Here is a 21,269-nt window from a genome sequence, read left to right as displayed (position 1 = left end):
CAATATTACTACTGACCCCACGTTCAACAGTTATAATACTACTGACCCCACGTTCAACAGTTATAATACTACTGACCCCACGTTCAACAGTTATAATACTACTGACCCCACATTCAGTTATAATACTACTGACCCCACGTTCAACAGTTATAATACTACTGACCCCACGTTCAACAGTTATAATACTACTGACCCCACGTTCAGTTATAATACTACTGACCCCACGTTCAACAGTTATAATACTACTGACCCCACGTTCAACAGTTATAATACTACTGACCCCACGTTCAATAGTTATAATACTACTGACCCCACGTTCAGTTATAATACTACTGACCCCACGTTCAGTTATAATACTACTGACCCCACGTTCAACAGTTATAATACTACTGACCCCACGTTCAACAGTTATAATACTACTGACCCCACGTTCAGTTATAATACTACTGACCCCACGTTCAACAGTTATAATACTACTGACCCCACGTTCAACAGTTATAATACTACTGACCCCACGTTCAGTTATAATACTACTGACCCCACGTTCAACAGTTATAATACTACTGACCCCACATTCAGTTATAATACTACTGACCCCACGTTCAACAGTTATAATACTACTGACCCCACGTTCAACAGTTATAATACTACTGACCCCACGTTCAACAGTTATAATACTACTGACCCCACGTTCAGTTATAATACTACTGACCCCGCGTTCAACAGTTATAATACTACTGACCCCACGTTCAACAGTTATAATACTACTGACCCCACGTTCAGTTATAATACTACTGACCCCACGACCCCACGTTCAACAGTTATAATACTATAATACTGACCCCGTTCAGCTTATAATACTACTGACCCCACGTTCAACAGTTATAATACTACTGACCCCACGTTCAACAGTTATAATACTACTGACCCCACGTTCAACAGTTATAATACTACTGACCCCACGTTCAACAGTTATAATACTACTGACCCCGTTCAACAGTTATAATACTACTGACCCCACGTTCAACAGTTATAATACTACTGACCCCCGTTCAACAGTTATAATACTACTGACCCCACGTTCAACAGTTATAATACTACTGACCCCACGTTCAACAGTTATAATGACTACTTCAACAGTTACTACTGACCCCACGTTCAACAGTTATAATACTACTGACCCCACGTTCAGTTATAATACTACTGACCCCACGTTCAACAGTTATAATACTACTGACCCCACGTTCAACAGTTATAATACTACTGACCCCACGTTCAACAGTTATAATACTACTGACCCCACGTTCAACAGTTATAATACTACTGACCCCACGTTCAACAGTTATAATACTACTGACCCCACGTTCAACAGTTATAATACTACTGACCCCACATTCAGTTATAATACTACTGACCCCACGTTCAACAGTTATAATACTACTGACCCCACGTTCAGTTATAATACTACTGACCCCACGTTCAGTTATAATACTACTGACCCCACGTTCAACAGTTATAATACTACTGACCCCACGTTCAACAGTGATAATACTACTGACCCCACGTTCAACAGTTATAATACTACTGACCCCACGTTCAGTTATAATACTACTGACCCCACGTTCAACAGTTATAATACTACTGACCCCACGTTCAACAGTTATAATACTACTGACCCCACGTTCAACAGTTATAATACTACTGACCCCACGTTCAACAGTTATAATACTACTGACCCCACGTTCAACAGTTATAATACTACTGACCCCACGTTCAACAGTTATAATACTACTGACCCCACGTTCAGTTATAATACTACTGACCCCACGTTCAACAGTTATAATACTACTGACCCCACGTTCAACAGTTATAATACTACTGACCCCACGTTCAGTTATAATACTACTGACCCCCCAACAGTTATAATACTACTGACCCCACGTTCAACAGTTATAATACTACTGACCCCACGTTCAACAGTTATAATACTACTGAACAACAGTTATAATACTACTGACCCCACGTTCAACAGTTATAATACTACTGACCCCACGTTCAACAGTTATAATACTACTGACCCCAACGTTATAATACAACCCCAGTTCATTATAATACTACTGACCCCACGTTCAACAGTTATAATACTACTGACCCCACGTTCAGTTATAATACTACTGACCCCACGTTCAACTAGTTATAATACTACTGACCCCACGTTCAGTTATAATACTACTGACCCCACGTTCAACAGTTATAATACTACTGACCCCACGTTCAACAGTTATAATACTACTGACCCCACGTTCAACAGTTATAATACTACTGACCAACAGTTATAATACTACTGACCCCACGTTCAACATAATACTAATGACCCCGTTCAGTTATAATACGTTATAATACTACTGACCCCACGTTCAACAGTTATAATACTACTGACCCCACGTTCAGTTATAATACTACTGACCCCACGTTCAGTTATAATACTACTGACCCCACGTTCAACAGTTATAATACTACTGACCCCACGTTCAACAGTTATAATACTACTGACCCCACGTTCAGTTATAATACTACTGACCCCACGTTCAACAGTTATAATACTACTGACCCCACGTTCAACAGTTATAATACTACTGACCCCACGTTCAACAGTTATAATACTACTGACCCCACGTTCAACAGTTATAATACTACTGACCCCACGTTCAACAGTTATAATACTACTGACCCCACGTTCAACAGTTATAATACTACTGACCCCACGTTCAACAGTTATAATACTACTGACCCCACGTTCAACAGTTATAATACTACTGACCCCACGTTCAACAGTTATAATACTACTGACCCCACGTTCAACAGTTATAATACTACTGACCCCACGTTCAGTTATAATACTACTGACCCCACGTTCAACAGTTATAATACTACTGACCCCACGTTCAACAGTTATAATACTACTGACCCCGTTCAGTTATAATACTACCCCCACGTTCAACAGTTATAATACTACTGACCCCACGTTCAACAGTTATAATACTACTGACCCGACGTTCAGTTATAATACTACTGACCCCACGTTCAACAGTTATAATACTACTGACCCCACGTTCAGTTATAATACTACTGACCCCACGTTCAACAGTTATAATACTACTGACCCCACGTTCAACAGTTATAATACTACTGACCCCACGTTCAACAGTTATAATACTACTGACCCCACGTTCAACAGTTATAATACTACTGACCCCACGTTCAACAGTTATAATACTACTGACCCCACGTTCAACAGTTATAATACTACTGACCCCACGTTCAGTTATAATACTACTGACCCCACGTTCAACAGTTATAATACTACTGACCCCACGTTCAACAGTTATAATACTACTGACCCCACGTTCAACAGTTATAATACTACTGACCCCACGTTCAACAGTTATAATACTAATGACCCCACGTTCAGTTATAATACTACTGACCCCACGTTCAACAGTCATAATACTACTGACCCCACGTTCAGTTATAATACTACTGACCCCACGTTCAACAGTTATAATACTACTGACCCCACGTTCAACAGTTATAATACTACTGACCCCACGTTCAACAGTTATAATACTACTGACCCCACGTTCAGTTATAATACTACTGACCCCACGTTCAACAGTTATAATACTACTGACCCCACGTTCAACAGTTATAATACTACTGACCCCACGTTCAGTTATAATACTACTGACCCCACGTTCAGCTATAATACTACTGACCCCACGTTCAACAGTTATAATACTACTGACCCCACGTTCAACAGTTATAATACTACTGACCCCACGTTCAACAGTTATAATACTACTGACCCCACGTTCAACAGTCATAATACTACTGACCCCACGTTCAACAGTTATAATACTACTGACCCCACGTTCAACAGTTATAATACTACTGACCCCACGTTCAGTTATATTACTACTGACCCCACGTTCAACAGTTATAATACTACTGACCCCACGTTCAGTTATAATACTACTGACCCCACGTTCAACAGTTATAATACTACTGACCCCACGTTCAACAGTTATAATACTACTGACCCCACGTTCAGTTATAATACTACTGACCCCACGTTCAACAGTCATAATACTACTGACCCCACGTTCAACAGTTATAATACTACTGACCCCACGTTCAACAGTTATAATACTACTGACCCCACGTTCAACAGTTATAATACTACTGACCCCACGTTCAACAGTTATAATACTACTGACCCCACGTTCAACAGTTATAATACTACTGACCCCACGTTCAACAGTTATAATACTACTGACCCCACGTTCAACAGTTATAATACTACTGACCCCACGTTCAACAGTTATAATACTACTGACCCCACGTTCAACAGTTATAATACTACTGACCCCACGTTCAACAGTTATAATACTACTGACCCCACGTTCAACAGTTATAATACTACTGACCCCACGTTCAACAGTTATAATACTACTGACCCCACGTTCAACAGTTATAATACTACTGACCCCACGTTCAACAGTTATAATACTACTGACCCCACGTTCAACAGTTATAATACTACTGACCCCACGTTCAACAGTTATAATACTACTGACCCCACGTTCAACAGTTATAATACTACTGACCCCGCGTTCAACAGTTATAATACTACTGACCCCACGTTCAACAGTTATAATACTACTGACCCCACGTTCAACAGTTATAATACTACTGACCCCATTCAGTTATAATACTACTGACCCCACGCTTCAACAGTTATAATACTACTGACCCCACGTTCAACAGTTATAATACTACTGACCCCACGTTCAGTTATAATACTACTGACCCCACGTTCAACAGTTATAATACTACTGACCCCACGTTCAACAGTTATAATACTACTGACCCCACGTTCAACAGTTATAATACTACTGACCCCACGTTCAGTTATAATACTACTGACCCCACGTTCAACAGTTATAATACTACTGACCCCACGTTCAACAGTTATAATACTACTGACCCCACGTTCAACAGTTATAATACTACTGACCCCACGTTCAACAGTTATAATACTACTGACCCCACGTTCAACAGTTATAATACTACTGACCCCACGTTCAACAGTTATAATACTACTGACCCCACGTTCAACAGTTATAATACTACTGACCCCACGTTCAACAGTTATAATACTACTGACCCCACGTTCAGTTATAATACTACTGACCCCACGTTCAACAGTTATAATACTACTGACCCCACGTTCAACAGTTATAATACTACTGACCCCACGCCAACAGTTATAATACTACTGACCCCACGTTCAACAGTTATAATACTACTGACCCCACGTTCAACAGTTATAATACTACTGACCCCACGTTCAACAGTTATAAACTACTGACCCCACGTTCAACAGTTATAATACTACTGACCCCACGTTCAACAGTTATAATACTACTGACCCCACGTTCAGTTATAATACTACTGACCCCACGTTCAACAGTTATAATACTACTGACCCCACGTTCAACAGTTATAATACTACTGACCCCACGTTCAACAGTTATAATACTACTGACCCCACGTTCAACAGTTATAATACTACTGACCCCACGTTCAACAGTTATAATACTACTGACCCCACGTTCAACAGTTATAATACTACTGACCCCACGTTCAGTTATAATACTACTGACCCCACGTTCAGTTATAATACTACTGACCCCACGTTCAACAGTTATAATACTACTGACCCCACGTTCAACAGTTATAATACTACTGACCCCACGTTCAACAGTTATAATACTACTGACCCCACGTTCAACAGTTATAATACTACTGACCCCACGCTCAACAGTTATAATACTACTGACCCCACGTTCAACAGTTATAATACTACTGACCCCACGTTCAACAGTTATAATACTACTGACCCCACGTTCAACAGTTATAATACTACTGACCCCACGTTCAACAGTTATAATACTACTGACCCCACGTTCAACAGTTATAATACTACTGACCCCACGTTCAACAGTTATAATACTACTGACCCCACGTTCAACAGTTATAATACTACTGACCCCACGTTCAGTTATAATACTACTGACCCCACGTTCAACAGTTATAATACTACTGACCCCACGCTCAACAGTTATAATACTACTGACCCCACGCTCAACAGTTATAATACTACTGACCCCACGTTCAACAGTTATAATACTACTGACCCCACGTTCAACAGTTATAATACTACTGACCCCACGTTCAGTTATAATACTACTGACCCCACGTTCAACAGTTATAATACTACTGACCCCACGTTCAACAGTTATAATACTACTGACCCCACGTTCAGTTATAATACTACTGACCCCACGTTCAACAGTTATAATACTACTGACCCCACGTTCAGTTATAATACTACTGACCCCACGTTCAACAGTTATAATACTACTGACCCCACGTTCAACAGTTATAATACTACTGACCCCACGTTCAACAGTTATAATACTACTGACCCCACGCTCAACAGTTATAATACTACTGACCCCACGTTCAACAGTTATAATACTACTGACCCCACGCTCAACAGTTATAATACTACTGACCCCACGTTCAACAGTTATAATACTACTGACCCCACGTTCAACAGTTATAATACTACTGACCCCACGTTCAACAGTTATAATACTACTGACCCCACGTTCAACAGTTATAATACTACTGACCCCACGTTCAACAGTTATAATACTACTGACCCCACGTTCAGTTATAATACTACTGACCCCACGTTCAACAGTTATAATACTACTGACCCCACGCTCAACAGTTATAATACTACTGACCCCACGCTCAACAGTTATAATACTACTGACCCCACGCTCAACAGTTATAATACTAATGACCCCACGCTCAGTTATAATACTACTGACCCCACGTTCAACAGTCATAATACTACTGACCCCACGTTCAGTTATAATACTACTGACCCCACGTTCAACAGTTATAATACTACTGACCCCACGTTCAACAGTTATAATACTACTGACCCCACGTTCAACAGTTATAATACTACTGACCCCACGTTCAGTTATAATACTACTGACCCCACGTTCAACAGTTATAATACTACTGACCCCACGTTCAACAGTTATAATACTACTGACCCCACGTTCAGTTATAATACTACTGACCCCACGTTCAGCTATAATACTACTGACCCCACGTTCAACAGTTATAATACTACTGACCCCACGCTCAACAGTTATAATACTACTGACCCCACGCTCAACAGTTATAATACTACTGACCCCACGCTCAACAGTCATAATACTACTGACCCCACGTTCAACAGTTATAATACTACTGACCCCACGCTCAACAGTTATAATACTACTGACCCCACGCTCAGTTATATTACTACTGACCCCACGCTCAACAGTTATAATACTACTGACCCCACGCTTCAACAGTTATAATACTACTGACCCCACGTTCAACAGTTATAATACTACTGACCCCACGTTCAACAGTTATAATACTACTGACCCCACGCTCAGTTATAATACTACTGACCCCACGCTCAACAGTCATAATACTACTGACCCCACGTTCAACAGTTATAATACTACTACGTGTTATAATACTACTGACCCCACGTTCAACAGTTATAATACTACTGACCCCACGTTCAACAGTTATAATACTACTGACCCCACGTTCAACAGTTATAATACTAGACCCCACGCTATATAATACTACTGACCCCACGCTCAACAGTTATAATACTACTGACCCCACGTTCAACAGTTATAATACTACTGACCCCACGTTCAGTTATAATACTACTGACCCCACGTTCAACAGTTATAATACTACTGACCCCACGCTCAACAGTTATAATACTACTGACCCCACGTTCAACAGTTATAATACTACTGACCCCACGCTCAACAGTTATAATACTACTGACCCCACGTTCAACAGTTATAATACTACTGACCCCACGTTCGTTCACTGACCCCAGTTAGCTAATACTACTGACCCCACGTTCAACAGTTATAATACTACTGACCCCACGCTCAGTTATAATACTACTGACCCCACGTTCAGTTATAATACTACTGACCCCACGCTCAACAGTTATAATACTACTGACCCCACGTTCAACAGTTATAATACTACTGACCCCACGTTCAACAGTTATAATACTACTGACCCCACGCTCAGTTATAATACTACTGACCCCACGTTCAACAGTTATAATACTACTGACCCCACGCTCAACAGTTATAATACTACTGACCCCACGCTCAGTTATAATACTACTGACCCCACGCTCAACAGTTATAAAACTACTGACCCCACGCTCAACAGTTATAATACTACTGACCCCACGTTCAGTTATAATACTACTGACCCCACGCTCAACAGTTATAATACTACTGACCCCACGTTCAACAGTTATAATACTACTGACCCCACGCTCAACAGTTATAATACTACTGACCCCACGCTCAGTTATAATACTACTGACCCCACGTCAACAGTTATAATACTACTGACCCCACGTTCAACAGTTATAATACTACTGACCCCACGCTCAACAGTTATAATACTACTGACCCCACGTTCAACAGTTATAATACTACTGACCCCACGCTCAACAGTTATAATACTACTGACCCCACGCTCAACAGTTATAATACTACTGACCCCACGCTCAGCCATAATACTACTGACCCCACGCTCACTGACAGTTTATAATACTACTGACCCCACGCTCAGTTATAATACTACTGACCCCACGTTCAGTTATAATACTACTGACCCCACGCTCAACAGTTATAATACTACTGACCCCACGTTCAGTTATAATACTACTGACCCCACGTTCAACAGCTTATAATACTACTGACCCCACGTTCAGTTATAATACTACTGACCCCACGTTCAACAGTTATAATACTACTGACCCCACGCTCAACAGTTATAATACTACTGACCCCACGCTCAGTTATAATACTACTGACCCCACGCTCAACAGTTATAAAACTACTGACCCCACGTTCAACAGTTATAATACTACTGACCCCACGTTCAACAGTTATAATACTACTGACCCCACGTTCAACAGTTATAATACTACTGACCCCACGCTCAACAGTTATAATACTACTGACCCCACGCTCAACAGTTATAATACTACTGACCCCACGCTCAACAGTTATAATACTACTGACCCCACGTTCAACAGTTATAATACTACTGACCCCACGCTCAACAGTTATAATACTACTGACCCCACGTTCAACAGTTATAATACTACTGACCCCACGTTCAACAGTTATAATACTACTGACCCCACGTTCAGTTATAATACTACTGACCCCACGCTCAACAGTTATAATACTACTGACCCCACGCTCAACAGTTATAATACTACTGACCCCACGCTCAACAGTTATAATACTACTGACCCCACGCTCAGCAGTTATAATACTACTGACCCCACGTCAGTTATAATACTACTGACCCCACGCTCAACAGTTATAATACTACTGACCCCACGCTCAGTTATAATACTACTGACCCCACGCTCAACAGTTATAATACTACTGACCCCACGTTCAGTTATAATACTACTGACCCCACGTTCAGTCATAATACTACTGACCCCACGTTCAACAGTTATAATACTACTGACCCCACGTTCAACAGTTATAATACTACTGACCCCACGTTCAACAGTTATAATACTACTGACCCCACGTTCAACAGTTATAATACTACTGACCCCACGCTCAACAGTTATAATACTACTGACCCCACGCTCAACAGTTATAATACTACACCCCACAGTTATAATACTACTGACCCCACGTTCAACAGTTATAATACTACTGACCCCACGTTCAACAGTTATAATACTACTGACCCCACGTTCAACAGTTATAATACTACTGACCCCACGTTCAACAGTTATAATACTACTGACCCCACGTTCAACAGTTATAATACTACTGACCCCACGTTCAGTTATATTACTACTGACCTTCAACAGTTATTTCAGGGGTAACAATTTCCCACCTCAGTGACTAGGGCTGAACAGGTTTCTAAATGGGAATGCAGGGCTAAGGTACCTCCCAAATGACCTCCTAAAACCCTATATAGTGCACTACTGTTAACTTGGGTCCATGGGGAACTGGTCAAAAGTAGTGCACTATGTAGGGTTTAGGGTGCCAATTGGGACGGAGCAGAAGCTGGGTTGCAGAATCCAACGTAAGGGACGTGGATCAATACAGAGCTGCTCCACAGGAAACAGAAGGATCAATACAGAGCTGCTCCACAGGAAACAGAAGGTACTGAGTGGCAGTTCAATTCCCACTGAACCAGTTTAACAAGCCTCAATCTGGGAAGGCCTAATCAACTCGTGTTTGTATTTGACAACACCAGGAGGGGACAGACCAAAAAGGAGGTCAACTTGAGGTCATTTCCACGCGAAAGGATCCGTGAGCACCAACACGTGAAGTTTATAGGAGCATTGTCAAATTGGGTGTCAAATGAAACAGCATTTTTCAACCATTTTCCATAACCATTAAGCAAAGGAATAAGCAGAGACTTTAATTTCTGGTCAAACAAATGAAAACATCTCGCAGAAAAAGTCTTAAAGCACATTAATGTCGGGGGCCTCCCGGGTGGCGCAGGGGTTAAGGGCACTCTGGGTTCGCGCCCAGGCTCTGTCGTAACCGGCCGCTACCGGGAGGTCCGTGGGGCGACGCACAATTGACCTAGCGTCGTCCGGGTTAGGGAGGGTTTTGCCGGTAGGGATGTCCTTGTCTCATCGCGCACCAGCGACTCCTGTGGCGGGCCGGGCGCAGTGCGCGCTAACCAAGGTTGCCAGGTGCACGGTGTTTCCTCCAACACATTGGTGCGGCTGGCTTCCGGGTTGGATGCGTGCTGTGTAAAGAAGCAGTGCGGCTTGGTTGGGTTGTGTATCGGAGGACACATGACTTTCAACCTTCGTCTGTCCTGAGCCTGTCACGCCTTGGTCATAGTATTTTGTGTTGTCGTTATATATTTGGTCAGGCCAGGGTGTGACATGGGTTTAAATGTTGTATTTCGTATTGGGGTTTTGTAGGCATTGGGATTGCGGCTGAGTAGGGGTGTAGCATAAGTTTGGCTGCCTGAGGCGGTTCTCAATCAGAGTCAGGTGATTCTCGTTGTCTCTGATTGGGAACCATATTTAGGTAGCCGGGGTTTCACTGTGTATTTTGTGGGTGATTGTTCCTGTCTCTGTGTAGTGTTCACCAGATAGGCTGTAATTAGGTTTTCACGTTCCGTTTGTTGTTTTGTATTTATTTAGTTATTTCATGTAGCGCTATTTTTTTCATTAAAGAACATGAGTAACCACCACGCTGCATTTCGGTCCTCTCCTTCGACAGACGAACGCTGTTACAGAGCAGAGTTGTAGCGATGAGACAAGATTGTAACTACTAACAATTGGAAACCACGAAATTGGGGAGAAAAACGGGTAAAAAATAAATAAAACATTTTTTTATTTTATTTATGTTGATGTAAAGACACCTGCCAGCTAATATCAACAACTATATTTTGATTTAGAGACATTATTATTTCTGTAAGTCTAAAAAAGGGCACTGTCTTTTTATAATTCTGTTACCAAAAAAAACATCTCTGTAACATATTATTCCTCTCCATCATGAGGATAATGAAAGTTCAAACAAGTAACAAGTCAGTGTTTTTACTGCGTTTATGAATTCTTAAGTGTTTAAAACTCATAATTCTGTTACCAAATCAGTAACGGAATTACCGACAAAATCAGTAACGAAATTACTGCAATTGAATTGGCTGCAATGGGAAATCATAGTAGTTCACAATACTGTTACGTTCAGCTCATACAGAGCCTTCAGAAAGTATTCACACCCCTGTTACGTGCAGCTCATACAGAGCCTTCAGAAAGCATTCACACCCCTTCACTTTTCCCACATGATATTGTGTTTCAGCCTGAATTTAAAATGGATTACATTTAGTTTTTTTTGTCACTGGCCTACCCACAATACCCCACTGGCCTACCCACAATACCCCACTGGCCTACCCACAATACCCCACTGGCCTACCCACAATACCCCACTGGCCTACCCACAATACACCACTGGCCTACCCACAATACCCCACTGGCCTACCCACAATACCCCACTGGCCTACCCACAATACCCCACTGGCCTTCCCACAATACCCCACTGGCCTACCCACAATACCCCACTGGCCTACCCACAATACCCCACTGGCCTACCCACAATACCCCACTGGCCTACCCACAATACCCCACTGGCTTACCCACAATACCCCACTGGCCTACCCACAATACCCCACTGGCCTACCCACAATACCCCATAATGTCAAAGTGGAAGTGTTTTTCAACATGTTTACAAATTAATAAAAAATGAAAATCTGAAATGTCTTGAATCAATAAGTATTCAACCCCTTTGTTATGGTAAGGAGCCTGAATAAGTTCAGGAGTAAATATTTGCTTAAGTCATATAATAAGTTAAATGGACTCACTCTGTGTGCAATAATAATGTTTAACAGTATTTTTGAATGACTACCTCATCTCTGTACCCCACATTTACAATTATCTGTAAGATCACTCAGCCGAGCAGTGCATTTCAAACACAGATTCAACCTCAAAGACCAGGGAAGTTTTTCAATGCCTCTCTGAGGGAGGACACCTATTGGTAGATGGGTAAAAAAAAAAAAAAAGCAGACATTGAACATCCCTTTGAGCATGGTGAAGTTATTAATTACACTTTGAATGATGCATCAATACACCCAGTCACTACAAAGATACAGGTGTCCTTCCTAACTCAGTTGCCAGAGAGGAAGGAAACTGCTCAGGGATTTCACCATGAGGCCAATGGAGACTGTAAAATAGGTACTTAGTTTAATGCTTACCAAGAAGAGAGTGAATGTTCCTGAGTAGCCAAGTTACAGTTTTGACTTATTAAATCTGATTGAAAATCTATAGCAAGACCTGAAAATGGTTGTCGAGCAATGATCAACAACCAATTAGACAGAACTTGAAGATTTTTTAAAAGAATAATGGGCAAATATTGTACCATCCAGGTGTGCAAAGCTCTTAGAGACTTACCCAGAATGCTTCACAGCTGTAATCGCTGCCAAAGGTGATTCTAACATGTTTTGACAGGTGTTTAATTCTTCTGTAAATGAGATATTTCTGTATTTTCATTTTCAATATATTTGACAACATTTCGAAAAACATGTTTTCACTTTTTTCATGATGCTGTGTTGTGTGTCGACGGGCCAGAATTCATGTTGAATAAGTCAGCTTCAAGGGGTCTGAATACTTTCTGAAGGCTCTGTAACCATTTCCTGTTCATCTTTCTAGGGCACTCCCGAGTGGCGCAGTGGTCTAAGACACTGCATCTCAGCGCTAGAGGTGTCACTGTAGTCCCTGGTTCGAATCCAGGCTGTATCACATCTGGCCGTCATTGGGAGTCCCATAGGGGCGGCGCACAATTGGCCCAGCGTCGTCCATGTTTGGCCGGTGTAGGCTAAGAATTTGTACAGTAGAGTACAGTACTAGGTAGAGCCATGGCTACATGGAACTCTATTCCACATCAGGTAACTGATGCAGCAGGAGAATCAGATTTTAAAAAACAGATCAAAATACACCTTATGGAACAGCGGGGACTGTGAAGAGACACACTCACCAACCCGTGGCCTGAGGGAACACACTTAATGTGTTGTGAAACCATGTTGCTGGACCCCAGGAAGAGTAGCTGCTGCCTTGACAGGAACTAATGGGGATCCATAATAAACCCCAGGAAGAGTAGCTGCTGCCTTGACAGGAACTAATGGGGATCCATAATAAACCCCAGGAAGAGTAGCTGCTGCCTTGACAGGAACTAATGGGGATCCATAATAAACCCCAGGAAGAGTAGCTGCTGCCTTGACAGGAACTAATGGGGATCCATAATTAATACAAATACACATTACACATACCGTAATTCCCTTAGCGTGTATAAATCCACTTCCCTTCCCTTCAATAACCAAAAGAGATGTTTTCATACTCAAGGTGTGATGTCATAGTGACACCCCATTCTTTCTGCCAACATTCTAGAGTTTTTGGAAAATGTTGTCCCATAAAAACACTGAGGGAGATTTAACTCTGATTCTTGTTACCAAACATTGCATCTTCACTGTTCCTCCAGTGAATGTGTTTTTGTGATATTTTCCCAGGTTGTACATTGTTCAAAGTAGTCCTTATGCATACAGTTGTATGCAGTTGGTTTGTTACACTTTTTGTTTGGCATACATTTTAAAGTGAAAGATCTGAGTCAAAGCGTAATTCCGTTCCCATGGAAATGCCCTTTCCAAAGGCTGTAGAAAACAGACGCCCTGCTCACAGAATTTATTTATTTTAATCTTTATTTATCTAGGCAAGTCAGTTAAGAACAAATTATTGTTTACAATAACGGCCTACCGGGGAACATTGGGTTCACTGCCTTGTTCAGGGGCAGAACAACAGATTTTTACCTTGTCAGCTCGGGGATTCGATCTAGCAACTTTTCAGTTACTAGTCCAACGCTCTAACTACTAGTCTACCTGCTGGTTACTAGTCCAACGCTCTAACCACTAGGCTACCTGCTGGTTACTAGTCCAACTCTCTAACCACTAGGCTACCTGCTGGTTACTAGTCCAACTCTCTAACCACTAGGCTACCTGCTGGTTACTAGTCCAACTCTCTAACCACTAGTCTACCTGCTGGTTACTAGTCCAACTCTCTAACCACTAGGCTACCTGCCTCTAACCACTAGACTACCTGCTGGTTACTAGTCCAACACTCTAACCACTAGGCTACCTGCTGGTTACTAGTCCAACTCTCTAACCACTAGGCTACCTGCCTCTAACCACTAGGCTACCTGCTGGTTACTAGTCCAACTCTCTAACCACTAGGCTACCTGCTGGTTACTAGTCCAACTCTCTAACCACTAGGCTACCTGCCTCTAACCACTAGGCTACCTGCTGGTTACTAGTCCAACTCTCTAACCACTAGGCTACCTGCTGGTTACTAGTCCAACTCTCTAACCACTAGTCTACCTGCTGGTTACTAGTCCAACTCTCTAACCACTAGGCTACCTGCCTCTAACCACTAGGCTACCTGCTGGTTACTAGTCCAACTCTCTAACCACTAGGCTACCTGCTGGTTACTAGTCCAACTCTCTAACCACTAGTCTACCTGCTGGTTACTAGTCCAACTCTCTAACCACTAGGCTACCTGCTGGTTACTAGTCCAACTCTCTAACCACTAGTCTACCTGCTGGTTACTAGTCCAACTCTCTAACCACTAGTCTACCTGCTGGTTACTAGTCCAACTCTCTAACCACTAGGCTACCCTGCCTCTAACCACTAGACTGCCTGCTGGTTACTAGTCCAACTCTCTAACCACTAGGCTACCTGCTGGTTACTAGTCCAACTCTCTAACCACTAGGCTACCTGCCTCTAACCACTAGGCTACCTGCTGGTTACTAGTCCAACTCTCTAACCACTAGTCTACCTGCTGGTTACTAGTCCAACTCTCTAACCACTAGGCTACCTGCTGGTTACTAGTCCAACTCTCTAACCACTAGTCTACCTGCTGGTTACTAGTCCAACTCTCTAACCACTAGTCTACCTGCTGGTTACTAGTCCAACTCTCTAACCACTAGGCTACCCTGCCACCTCAGATTCTCAACAATGATCTCTGAAAAGGATGCCAAGGCTTGACTAGTATATTTACGAGTACAGCCTCAACCCACATGGGGGGGGGAATAACGTACTGTAAGTCAATATAATACAGGACAGGGTCCGCATTCAGAAAGCATCTAGGATCAGATCCCCCTGTGTCCTTATTCACTATGATCTTAAACGAGCTGCTACTCTGAGACCGAGCTCAACGCTGACCTACTTCAGCAGGTCTGCCTGTATCAAGCCAAGCCGTGACCAAACAGCTTCTAGGGCCAAGTGCTGCTGAAAGTCTTCCAAGCTTCCTCAGAGAAACAAGCTGTCGAGAGAGGATGCATCCCAAATGACACCCTATTCCCTGTCTAGTGCACACTATTCCCTGTCTAGTGCACACTATTCCCTGTCTAGTGCACACTATTCCCTGTCTAGTGCACACTATTCCCTGTCTAGTGCACACTATTCCCTATCTAGTGCACACTATTCCCTATCTAGTGCACACTATTCCCTATCTAGTGCACACTATTCCCTGTCTAGTGCACACTATTCCCTGTCTAGTGCACACTATTCCCTGTCTAGTGCACACTATTCCCTGTCTAGTGCACACTATTCCCTGTCTAGTGCACACTATTCCCTATAGTGTAGTACAAGCTCAGGTCAAAAGTAGAGCACTGTGTAGGGAATAGTTAGGGTGGCATCTGGGAACGCAAACAGTGTTCAAGAGATTTCTGCTACATCATTCTGTTTGTTTCAATGTTTAGATTCAAGTTCTGCCATTGGTCTAGGTCTATATTACTGTCCTGCCATTGGGCTAGGTCTATATTACTGTCCTGCCATTGGGCTAGGTCTATATTACTGTCCTCCCATTGGGCTAGGTCTATATTACTGTCCTCCCATTGGGCTAGGTCTATATTACTGTCCTGCCATTGGGCTAGGTCTATATTACTGTCCTGCCATTGGGCTAGGTCTATATTACTGTCCTCCCATTGGGCTAGGTCTATATTACTGTCCCCCCATTGGGCTAGGTCTATATTACTGTCCTCCCATTGGGCTAGGTCTATATTCCTGTCCTCCCATTGGACTAGGTCTATATTACTGTCCTGCCATTGGGCTAGGTCTATATTCCTGTCCTGCCATTGGGCTAGGTCTATATTACTGTCCTCCCATTGGTCTAGGTCTATATTACTGTCCTCCCATTGGTCTAGGTCTATATTCCTGTCCTCCCATTGGGGTAGGTCTATGATACAGTAAGGTGCCTCAAGAAAGAAATCAGAACATCTATTTTCTATGTTCTCCCTTGATGCAAGCACCATAAATTGCATCCAGATTGCTTTGTGCGACAATGGCTGTCTACGTAGGTCTGTCTTGTCCCTCCAGTGGGCTACCAGCACGAGCCTGGTGGAACTAAGCAGACTTCACTTTCACCCCCAGGCTAGGCTACCCTAAATAGCATCTGATTTCCTCTTCAGAAGATGTTTTCATGTTTGGCATGACAACAACCACAAGAGGTAAAGAATAGCCAACTCATATGGTCGTTGTCATGCCAGCCATATGGTCGTTGTCATGCCAGCCAAACATGAAAACATGTTATTACTCGCTCGCCACAGCTGATCATCACCAGATGTGGACATCATCCTTGGCACTTCATGAGAGGTCAGAAAAGGAGATGAGGGCATCCAAAACTTGAAAAAAAATCCATTGGGTGGCATTTTTAATATAAATCAGACTTATAAGCTCCACCAATATAGTTTCATTGCTATGCTATGGATGTCACTCTATCCATCACTGCTGTTGGCATTGGGAGGGAAAACTCATCGGTCCTTGTCCAAGGTTAGTGTCTCACTCAGCCTGGTCTCATACACTAGACGTAACATTGTAAACGAAAATCCGGAACGAACGCTGGTACGGTTACATGGGACAGAAGGTTATTTATTAAGGCTAAAACAAAAGGAGGGAGGTTGGTCGGGTGTAAGGGGTGGCCGTAACACACTTACATCTAGGATGCGTGTTCGAATCTCATCACGGATAACTTTAGCATTTTAACTCATTTACAACTTTGCATGTTAGCGAAACCTTTCCCTAACCTTAACCATTTAACCTACCTCTGAACCCTAACCCCTACCCTACCGAACGTTAGCCACCTACCTAACGTTTAGCCACATTGGCATACTTAGCCACCTACCTAACGTTTAGCCACAACACATTGGCATACTTAGCCACCTACCTAACGTTTAGCCACATTGGCATACTTAGCCACCTACCTAACGTTTAGCCACAACACATTGGCATACTTAGCCACCTACCTAACGTTTAGCCACAACACATTGGCATACTTAGCCACAACACATTGGCATACTTAGCCACCTACCTAACGTTTAACACATTGGCATACTTAGCCACCTACCTAACGTTTAACACATTGGCATACTTAGCCACCTACCTAACGTTTAGCCACAACACATTGGCATACTTAGCCACCTACCTAACATTTAACACATTGGCATACTTAACACAGCATACTTATTGTACATTTGAGGAATAATGTATGAATTGCAATTCGTAACATATCCTAACAATTGTAATGTCACATATGATTTACAATTCCTAACATATCATACAAAATGTATGAAGGACATCCACAAATGAATATCATACCAAACGTAATATATATATCATACCAAATTGGACACAACCGATTTTATTTACTATGTTACGTCTATCCCGTGAGTCCATGGTCTCTCGATATAGCGAACTAGCACTGCCTAAACTTTGGTAGAGTACTGCAGTGGTTAGCGAGCTATCCATCTTTGGAAGAAACGTTTTGGGATAGTCATTGTCGAAAATAGTCACACATTGTCTGCATTACCATAGGAGCTACATGACAGTCATTGCAATGGGCTGGTTGTTCTCAGGCGATAATACTGACGCCACTGCAGCTCGGCGGCTGTATGATTACAACGTAGCTATCATCAGCGCAAACTGTCTGCTTGCTGTGGCACTAACAAGTCTGACAAAGTCTTGATGCAGTGGGAGACAAAGAATGGGGGCTTACCTCGGGATGCAACTCGGGGAAGATCCATCTATTTCCCATGTGGCGAACAGGTTCATAGGCACGGGTCTGTTGAGTCCCCCTCCACCGAGGCTCAGCCGGCCACTTCGCTCCGCCATGGCTCGTTATGAGGCTGGCTAAACGTCCACACGAGCCGAGGCGGTAAAAAAATGATAGCTATCTGACTAAAATATGTCTTTGTCTTAATGTGCGTTAGCAAGTTTAATGAATTATTCATGCGGTTATTAAGTTGGTACAATGGGGAGTCAGCGCAGAGGCTTGTTCCAGGCGAACTGCTCCTCCTTTCTCCTCGCTTGTTTCCATGGAGGACTCGCGCGCACTGTTCGCTAGACCTGCAGTACCATGCCCACACTGCCACCCACAGGAAATAACGTCATTGCTGGCAATGCCATGGACACATTCTCGTTCAGCTTGGGCACAAGCTGACTCAGTTGCATGTATGCAATGTCCTTGCACCGCGGCGCTCTGTCCAACCTACATGCAAAAATATGTCAAGAAAATGTATAATGTAAAGTGCAGTGCTTTCAAGACAGTATTGATTTTCTTCCACATTTTGTTGTGTTGAGATTTTTTTTTAAATCACCCATCTACACACAATACCCCATACTGTCAAAGTGGAATTATATTGTTCAACATTTTTGCAAATTACTAAAAAATGTCAAGTTTAAATGTCTTGAGTCAATAAGTATTCAACCCCTTTGCTTTGACAAGCCTAAATAAGTTCAGGAGTTTTAAAAAAAAGTGCTTAACAAGTCACACAATAATTTGCATGGACTCACTCTGAGTGCAATAAATAGTGTTTAACATGATTTTTAAATGACTACCTCATCTCTGTAACCCCACACATACAGATAATTGTAAGGTCCCTCAGTCCAGCATTGAATTTCAAACACAGATTCAACCACACAGACCAGGGAGGTTTTCCCAATGCCTTGTAAAGAAGGGTACCTGTTGGTAGATGGATCAAAACATTAAAAAAAGCAGACATTGATTAAGGTGAAGTTATTAATTATACAATGCTCAAAAAAATAAAGGGAACATTTAAACAACACAATGTAACTCCAAGTCAATCACACTTCTGTGAAATCAAACTGTCTACTTAGGAAGCAACACTGATTGACAATAAAGTTCACATGCTGTTGTGCAAATGGAATAGACAACAGGTGGGAAATTATAGGCAATTAGCAAGACATCCCCAATAAAAGAGTGGTTCTGCAGGTGGGGCCCACAGACCACTTCTCAGTTCCTATGCTTCCTGGCTGATGTTTAGGTCACTTTTGAATGCTGGCGGTGCTTTCACTCTAGTGGTAGCATGAGACGGAGTCTACAACCCACACAAGTGGCTCAGGTAGTGCAGCTCATCCAGGATGGAACATCAATGCGAGCTGTGGCCAGAAGGTTTGCTGTGTCTGTCAGCATAGTGTCCAGAGCATGGAGGCGCTGCCAGGAGACAGGCCAGTCCATCAGGAGACGTGGAGGAGGCCGTAGGAGGGCAACAACCCAGCAGCAGGACCGCTACCTCCGCCTTTGTGCAAGGAGGAGCAGGAGGAGCACTGCCAGAGCCCTGCAAAAAGACCTCGAGCAGGCCATTAATGTGCACGTGTCTGCTCAAACGGTCAGAAACAGACTCCATGAGGGTGGTATGAGGGCCCGACATCCACAGGTGCAGGACGTTTGGCATTTGCCAGAGAAAACCAAGATTGGCAAATTCGCCACTGGCTCCCTGTGCTCTTCACAGATGAAAGCAGGTTCACACTGAGCACATATGACAGACGTGACAGAGTCTGGAGACGCCGTGGAGAACGTTCTGCTGCCTGCAACATCCTCCAGCATGACCGGTTTGGCGGTGGGTCAGTCATGGTATGGGGTGGCATTTCTTTGGGGGGCCGCACAGCCCTCCATGTGCTCGCCAGAGGTAGCCTGACTGCCATTAGGTACCGAGATGAGATCCTCAGACCCCTTGTGAGACCATATGCTGGTGCGGTTGGCCCTAGGTTTCTCCTAATGCAAGACAATGCTAGACCTCATGTGGCTGGAGTGTGTCAGCATTTCCTGCAAGAGGAAGGCATTGATGCTATGGACTGGCCCGCCCGTTCCCCAGACCTGAATCCAATTGAGCACATCTGGGACATCATGTCTCGCTCCATCCACCAACGCCATGTTGCACCACAGACTGTCCAGGAGTTGGCAGATGCTTTAGTCAAGGTCTGGGAGGAGATCCCTCAGGAGACCATCCGCCACCTCATCAGGAGCATGCCCAGGCATTGTAGGGAGGTCATACAGGCACGTGGAGGCCACACACACTACTGAGCCTCATTTTGACTTGTTTTAAGGACATTACATCAAAGTTGGATCAGCCTGTAGTGTGGTTTTCCACTTTAATTTTGAGTGTGACTCCAAATCC

At 43.0% G+C, this 21,269-nt stretch overlaps 1 protein-coding gene across 3 annotated transcripts in view; it reads right to left on the bottom strand.

The window, feature by feature from the left end:
- The window catches only part of LOC115115846 (phosphofurin acidic cluster sorting protein 2-like), a 172,276-nt gene extending 153,102 nt beyond the window's left edge, over positions 1-19,174 (bottom strand). For all 3 annotated transcript variants that reach the window (XM_065025913.1, XM_065025914.1, XM_065025915.1), the window contains exon 1: positions 18,848-19,174. In XM_065025913.1, coding sequence (XP_064881985.1) covers positions 18,848-18,963 — 116 coding nt within the window. In that variant the 5' untranslated portion in view covers positions 18,964-19,174. The remainder of the gene's footprint in view (positions 1-18,847) is intronic.
- Positions 19,175-21,269: the final 2,095 nt, after the last annotated feature.

This window comes from Oncorhynchus nerka, linkage group LG12 (genome assembly GCF_034236695.1).
Source record: "Oncorhynchus nerka isolate Pitt River linkage group LG12, Oner_Uvic_2.0, whole genome shotgun sequence".
NCBI classification, from domain to species: Eukaryota; Metazoa; Chordata; class Actinopteri; order Salmoniformes; family Salmonidae; genus Oncorhynchus; species Oncorhynchus nerka.
This window is presented reverse-complemented; position numbering and strand designations above follow the sequence as displayed.